Source organism: Lacerta agilis, chromosome 18, assembly GCF_009819535.1.
Source record: "Lacerta agilis isolate rLacAgi1 chromosome 18, rLacAgi1.pri, whole genome shotgun sequence".
Taxonomy (NCBI): Eukaryota; Metazoa; Chordata; class Lepidosauria; order Squamata; family Lacertidae; genus Lacerta; species Lacerta agilis.
In genome coordinates this window covers 7,831,713-7,839,122 of record NC_046329.1, presented here as the reverse complement: position 1 = coordinate 7,839,122, position 7,410 = coordinate 7,831,713, and the positions used below count along the sequence as shown (strand labels likewise).

The window sequence follows — 7,410 nt, the reverse complement described above, 5'->3', positions numbered from 1 at the left end:
GAGGGTCAAGTTAGCCATATTGATTCATGTACTGTGTAGTGGGGCCAGAGGCGGAGCAAGGGGGGCAGCATGGCGATGTCACCCCCCCTCAGGGATGACATCTGGGGCGGACCGCACCCCCCTTCCTTCACCAGTGAGTGGGGGGGGGGGTTGTCGGTCTTTTTTTGTCACTGCGGCGAAGGCACCCTCCTTTGTTTGCCCCTGTGCTAATTTCAGTGTGAGAGTTAGCTGTTCCTAGTAGGTTTGTGTCTACAGTGCTTTCCTTTTTCTCTAGTTACAAGGTAAGGTAGCTGTGTTGGTCTGCCGTAGTTGAAACAAAATTTAAAATAATTCCTTCCAGTAGCACCTTAGAGACCAACTAAGTTTGTTCTTGGCGTGAGCTTTCGTGTGCATGCACACTTATTCAGATACACTGAAACAGAAGTCACCAGACCCTTATATTCCTTTTTCTCTGTCAACAAGCTGCTTGCTCTACTGTCTGTCCTCATATATAAACCAGGATCAAAGAAGCTTCCCCCCCCCCCCCACACACACCATCTGAGGGCCACATTTGCTTCTGGGCAAGCTTCTGCAGGGCCACAGGCATGTGGTTGGGTGAAAGCGGACAACAGACTCTGTACAATGGGCCGACAACCTAAGGCCCATAGGCCACAAGAGGCCCAAGGGGGTCGTTTAACCAGCCCATGGACCCCTGCGGCCCACTCGGTCGGCTCCCTGCGCTGTGCTAAACCGCCGCGAAGCAGAGTGGGAACTGCCTTCCACGATGCTGGCTGGTTTCCCATTGGCTGAGCACACCCAGAAAAGGTGTGGACTGGCACAATGAGTTGTGTGGTGTAATAAAAGAAGAAGAAGAAGAAAGAAATCTGAGGCTATTTGCAATATAAATAACCCAATTTAAATATCTCCATCATCCTTCAAACCTATCCAGTGTTTGACATGAGATATACTCAACAAAGAGCAGCAGTTTTTGGACACCAGTCATGCAGCTCTACTGAACCCCAGAAAGCAAAGTCGATCGACTATTGCTCCGTTTCGATCTCTCTCCATCGCCGGCCCAAAACAAGAAATAGGCATTGTCTCTCTTTCAGAACAGCCAGGTGGTGATCAGGAAACCGGACGAAGCACACACACACACACACAAACAAATCCGCCCACCCCACTTTAAAAGCTCATTCGACGGGTTTCACTCTCGCCACGAAGATGGATGAGGCTCTCTGGAGGAACTCCTCTTTCTTCATGGCCACGCTGGGTTTCCGCTCAGCCAGCGCTTTGTCCATGGCCGAAGCCAAGCAATCCGGCCCAAGCTTGGACCCGGCCTCCAGGAAGCGGATGGGGGCGGCGACCTCGGCGGGGCATAGGGCGTCTTCCAGGGTCCCAAGGACCGCCGCACAGACTCGTTTGTCCACCGCCCCAGAGCTGCCGCCCAGTGCGTTGAAAAGCAAGTCTGCCTTGGTCAGGAACTCGAGGAGGACCAGGCAGGTAAGGACCCCGTAGCGGAAGATGTCAAAGGGCACTGCCTCGTGGTCTCGGCAGGTGACCTTATGCAGCAGGGGCAAAGCGATGTCTTCTGGGGCGCCTTTGTCTTGGCACATCAGCCTCAGCAGCTCACTGTAGAGTTTCCCGCTAACTCCGGGCTTCTTGCGCCTGCCGCCAGCGGACAATAAATCGTAGGCCACACTGACGTTGTTGTTAAAGGCCATCCTACAGGAAGGAACATAAAACCAGGCCACTGGTAAAGCAGACAATTTAACTATACAGCACCCTATATGATATTGAGCGACAGAATAATCTGGCTACGATAAGGAAATTTTGTCCACGGTATGATTATTGCCCACCTAGTCATTTTGACACTCGGGCACCCTGAATGCAAAATTTAACAATTCCAAAAAACAGGCGCGCTTTCACTTTCGCGAGATTTAATATACTGCCTTCGGTTGTACTTGAGGGTCGATTTCAAAAAATTCCACTGGAGAAACGGTTATGTCCCTGTGGAGATGGCAGTATCGAGTCAGTGGCTCATGTGCTTCTGGCTAGCACTCTATATAAAGATTTCAGGAGTGGTTATTACCCCTCTATTATTGTCCATGCCGGGTCGTTTAACATTGGCTACTGTGTCCTTTCTTTCAGCAGATCAAGATGATCAGGTGACAGCAAAAACTGCAAGCGGGGGCAATTAAGAATAAGATCTATTATTTGATCATTGATGTAAACTCCCAAAATGTATTTTCTATATTTTTTTTTACCCCTGTCTTCAGTACATTTTATTTTATTTTATTGTTATGTCCTGCAATGCTTTTGCAATGTTTTTTGCAGATAAAGTCGCTCAGATTCGGAAGGAGGTAGACTGCACCGTGGGAGCAGGGCCAGGGCGGGAGAGTGCTAGAGCCCTGTCTAGTCATGTTTCATGGGATCAATTCCAATCTGTTACCTCCAAGGATGTGGACAGGCTGCTTGGACGAGTGAAACCGACCACCTGTCTCCTTGATCCTTTGCCCATCCTGGCTAATAAAAGCTAGCCGGGAAGGGCTGGGCGATGGACTCCTCGGGGTGGTGAAAAATAAAAATAAATAAATGCTGAAAAAGAAAAATAAATGCAATGAAAAAGAAAGATCAATAAATAAAAAAACGAATGCACCCCCTCAACTGAACTCAATATATAAAAAGTGCTGCATGGGACGAGGGGAATTGTACAGCAGCCTATAAAAGAACTTTTTTAAAAATCGTTTTTAAAGCGTTCGCTAACTCGCTTTTCTTCTGAAAAAGGAAAGGGGGGGAAGACTTCATGTCCCAGGAGGCCACGCGCGCTAAAGCACACGAAAGAGCCCCGAATCTTGCCCCGGTGCATTCTGGGCGCTGTAGTTCTGCCCCCCCCCCGGCCTTCCTTCCCACCTAACGCACCTGTGGGAGTGGTGAGCCAGGCTCAGGTACCACAAGGCCCGGCCGAGGCGCCCCCGCAGCAGCCCCCGGGGCTCGCCGCCCGCCGACAAGGTCTCTCCCGCCTCCGGCTCCTCAGGGCCGCTTTGCGCCAGCCTCTCGAAGTAGCCGGCCAGGAAGTCGACGGGCTCCTCAGGCCGCGCCTCCAGCACCTTCAGGAGGGCCTCGCGGACCATGTCGCTCACGCCGGCCTGCAGGAGGAACTCCGCCTCGCTCTCGGACGGGGCGCCGTTCGAGGGAAGGGACGGCCGGACCTGGTCGCTCCCGGCTACCGCCGCCGCCGGGGACGACCGCCGCTTTTCGCTGGCCGCCATTTTGTGTGAGGGCGCCGCTTAGCGACGGCCGCCATCTTGGGTGAGGGCCATGCGTCGGCTATTTTGGGTGAGGGCCGCGCCTCGCTCTCTTGCGACGGGCAACCAATCAAAAGCCGGCGAGGGAAGAGAAGAAGCTGAGGCGGCCGCCATTCTTATTTTTATCCGAGCGGCTATTATTGTTATGTTGTTGTTGTTGTTAATCAAGAACAGCCAAGCGGGAGGGTATAGAAACGCCTAGGAACGGAACAGGAAGCTCCGCGGTTCCTCCCAGCACTTTCAAACACGGGGAAGTTTCCATTGAAAAGTTGTGGAGAGCTTCCACCATAAAGAGGGAAATGGCTAGAGCGCTGCCCTCCACAATTACCGGAAGTATAGGCCGCGCTCTACCATAAAGTTGCTAAGGCATAAGGCAGCACGGCTTTGCGTGAACAGGATGTGCTACTTATCGATGATATATATGCAGTATTTTTTTTAAAAAATCAGTTATCGGAGTGTTTATTTTCCCCCGCCGGTCTATCCCCACCTGCTCTATGGCAATCCATTTCTGTCGAAACTTCCGGGTCTCCGTCAGGATAGAGGAAGTGTCGCGAGAGTTGGAGCAGCAGCCAATCAGAGCGCTGCGCCAACCTACGGGGAGGAAAAAGGCGTGCTGTTTGGGCGGGGGGTGAGGGGAAGGCAGCCATCTTTAGTATGGGCAACGTGACTTTACCCTTAGTATGCCAGAATAGGCTGGTTTTGTTTCCGTCTCTCTTAGTGTATCGGCTGAGCTGTGACTTGGGGGAGTTTTATCTGCTTCCGTTGGCAGTTCGGTCCCCAGCCCCCTCTTGCTGGAGCTCAGTAAGTGGCGGGGTTTGCATGGGGGGTGTCTTTTTGGGGGGGGCTAATAGCATTGCAAAGCTATTATGGGCTTTGCAACGCTCACAGGAGTTACTGCATGTATTTGTTTATCAATAAAAATGTATTGGTTTATTTATCAATAAGGGTGCGGATTGCTAATCAGCTTGTGTTGTTTTTTTGCCCACCCCCACCCCCCAGAATTTATTTAAATTTTCATAATTAAAAAAAATGTATTGGTTTATTTATCAATAAGGATGCGGATTGCTAATCAGCCTGTGTTGTTTTTTGCCCACCCCCACCCCCCAGAATTTTATTTAAATTTTCAGCCTGGATGCAAAACCAGCATGCAGGAGGGCGTGGGGGCAGAGAAACCACGACCACCTCTGTCTCTTGGGTGCACGTGCCTGTGTTTTTCTGCTTGCTAATCAATCGAAACGGACAGAGAAATAAAAGAGTAAAAACTGCAAAGCTTGGTTCGGGAGGATGAAATCAAGAAGTGGCACTAAAAGCAGAAAGCCCGGGGTACACACAAACACAAACAACACACACCATTCAGAAGCCTATACCAAACACAAAAGCTTATACCTAAAACTACCTGTAACTAAAACTACACTCAGTTGGTCTCTAAGGTGCCACATTATAATTTTAAAATTCTTTTGAAAGCATTCTTTCTTCCTTAGATCCTATAACTTTTTTGAAGACTTGATTCTGGGAGTTTTTAGGTTTTTAAGAAGAGTTTTTTAAACTATCTTTTTAAAGAATTGTTTTAATTTATTTTGACTACGGCAGAAAAGGGGTCAGCAAACTTTATCAGCAGGGGGCCGGTCCACTGTCCCTCAGACTTTGTTGGGGGCTGGACTTTATTTGGGGGGGGATGAACGAATTCCTATGCCTCACAAATAACCCAGAGATGCATTTTAAATAAAAGGACACATTCTGCTCATGTAAAAACATGCTCCCCTCCTCTCAGGAGCACTTATGAATAAATAGAGACGATACAGAACCTCCCAAAGCAAGGCGATAGCCCTTTATTAGAAACTGCTGCAGCAGGGTGTCTTGCAAGCAAAAGACCTCGAACAATGGTGCAGAAGCTCCTATATAGACTTTTGAAATTGCCCCCCTCCAGCTCAAGACCACCCCTCCATACATCACAAATTGGGAGGGTCTGTTAGCAGTGATCTGAGCATCCTGCATCCTGCCCCCTGCCTCCTCTTGCCCTCCACCAAAAACCCATCAAGTGAAGCAAAACATATTTACATTTCCCTATATCCCAGCCAAGTTAATCACACCCTTTTGTCTTGACACTCAGGTATCAGGATGCCAGAGATTATCACTCACTCAGAGGGCTGCTGAGTAGCTGGAGGGGCAACCCCCCCCCTTTGTTCCTGAGACAAAGAAATACTTGGTCAGTTGGGAGTCAAAATGGAGTGAGGCCTGTCTTCCTGTGCTGTTTTTCAGACAGTGGCCTTATTTGTTTTGGTACATTAATAACAATTATTATATATAAATAAAATACCTTAAAATTCTTACAACACCTGGTAATCTTTTCCAATAAATCGGTGTATGCATTTTATGAAATGAATAAATAAATCTACCCCGCCACCCCCATAGATCCTCTGCTCCATCTTTGCCAGGTGCCAGGGACTCATGGATGCCGGGAGGGCCCCTCCTGAAACCCGCCCCCGGAAAAAGAGGAAGAAGGTGGCGGTCCGGCCGGGCAAGCCGAAGCGCCCCCAGGCCCCCTCCTCTCCCGCCGACGTGGACGTCTTCCGCTGCGACGTCTGCGAGAAGGACATCAAGTACCTGACGAACTTCCGGGAGCACCAGCGCATCCACACGGGCGAGCGCCCCTACCAGTGCCAGCGCTGCGCCAAGACCTTCACCCGCTGCGCCGACCTCATCAAGCACCGCCTGGTGCACTCGTCCAAGCGGCCCTTCCGCTGCCGGGCCTGCGGGAAGCGCTTCAAGCTGCGGGCTGACCTGGAGAAGCACGGCAAGGTGCACTCGGACGAGGCGCCCTTCGGCTGCCACCTGTGCCCCAAGCGCTTCAAGCGCACCTCTTGCCTCGTGAAGCACCTCCGCATCCACACGCAGGAGAAGCCCTTCGCCTGCGCCCACTGCGCCCGGCGCTTCAGGTGGGAGGCCTCGGTCAAGGAGCACGAGCGGGTGCACACGGGCGAGAGGCCGCACCGCTGCGGGGAGTGCGCCAAGGCCTTCACCCACCGCTCCACCTTCCTGCAGCACCGGCGCACCCACCAGGCCCAGCCGGCTTTCAGCTGCGAGCGCTGCTCCAAGGCGTTCAACCACAAGTCCAACCTCTTAAAGCACATGCGGAACATGCACAGCTAGGAGCGCCCTGCCCTTTTCCACGTCAAAGTGCAAGTAGATAAATAGGTATCGCTCCGGCGGGAAGGCAAACGGCATTTCCATGCGCTGCTCTGGTTCGCCAGAAGCGGCTTAGTCCTGCTGGACACATGACCCGGAAGCTGTGTGCTGGCTCCCTCAGCCAGTAAAGCGAGATGAGCGCCGCAACCCCAGAGTCGTCTGCAACTGGACTTAACGGTCAAGGGTCCCTTTACCTTTACGCCGCTGCCTAGAGTGGCTTTGACAGCCAGGTCAGATGGTCAGCATATGAATAATAAAATTATTCTTGTTATTAAGGACTCTTTTAACCCCCACCCTCCAGCGTAAACAGACACAGGAAGGCACTGGCAATTGCAGCAGCTAGACTGGTGACTGGTAGCAGCCGCCGAGACCACATAACACGGGTCCTGAAAGACCTACATTGGCTCCCAGTACGTTTCCAAGCACAATTCAAAGTGTCGGTTCTGACCTTGAAAGCCCAGTATCCCTGAAGCAGCGTCTCCACCTCTATCCTGGACACAGAGGTCCAGGTCCGAGGGCCTTCTGGCTGTTCCCTCCCCTGCAAGGTTACCAGGCAGGGGGCCTTCTCGGTGGTGGCGCCCGCCCTGTGGAACGCCCTCCCATCAGATGTCAAGGAAATAAACATCTCTCTGACTTTTAGAAGACATCTGAAGGCAGGCCTGTTTAGGGAAGTTTTTAATGTTTGATGTTTTAACGTGTTTTTAATATTCTGTTGGGAGCCGTCCAGAGTTGCTGGGGAAACCCAGCCGGATAGTCGGGGTTTAAATAATAAATTATTGCTATTATAAGACACCAGAGCCTCTCCCTTCTGTGTGGGTGAGAGATGCCAAGAAACTGCTCCGGCTGCGGGAGGTGGGGGTCGAAACCACCCCTTTTGCAATCTCTCAGCTTGAAATTGCCCAGGTGGTGTGTATCGGTTTCAAATGGGTGTGCAGACCTA

At 51.4% G+C, this 7,410-nt stretch overlaps 2 protein-coding genes across 2 annotated transcripts; one reads left to right on the top strand and one right to left on the bottom strand.

Annotated features, from left to right (window-relative positions):
- Positions 1 to 1,134: 1,134 nt before the first annotated feature.
- On the bottom strand, positions 1,135 to 3,263 carry TPGS1 (tubulin polyglutamylase complex subunit 1). The gene is made up of 2 exons (XM_033136842.1): positions 2,899 to 3,263; positions 1,135 to 1,701 (listed from the first exon to the last, which is right to left on the bottom strand). The coding sequence occupies exons 1-2, from the start codon at positions 3,246 to 3,248 to the stop codon at positions 1,170 to 1,172; spliced, it is 882 nt and encodes a 293-aa protein (XP_032992733.1). The 5' UTR covers positions 3,249 to 3,263; the 3' UTR covers positions 1,135 to 1,169.
- Positions 3,264 to 3,902: 639 nt separating this feature from the next.
- Positions 3,903 to 6,448, top strand: LOC117039515 (zinc finger protein 79-like). The gene is made up of 2 exons (XM_033136650.1): positions 3,903 to 4,085; positions 5,720 to 6,448. The coding sequence occupies exon 2, from the start codon at positions 5,733 to 5,735 to the stop codon at positions 6,432 to 6,434; it is 702 nt and encodes a 233-aa protein (XP_032992541.1). The 5' UTR covers positions 3,903 to 4,085; positions 5,720 to 5,732; the 3' UTR covers positions 6,435 to 6,448.
- The last annotated feature ends 962 nt before the right edge of the window (positions 6,449 to 7,410 follow it).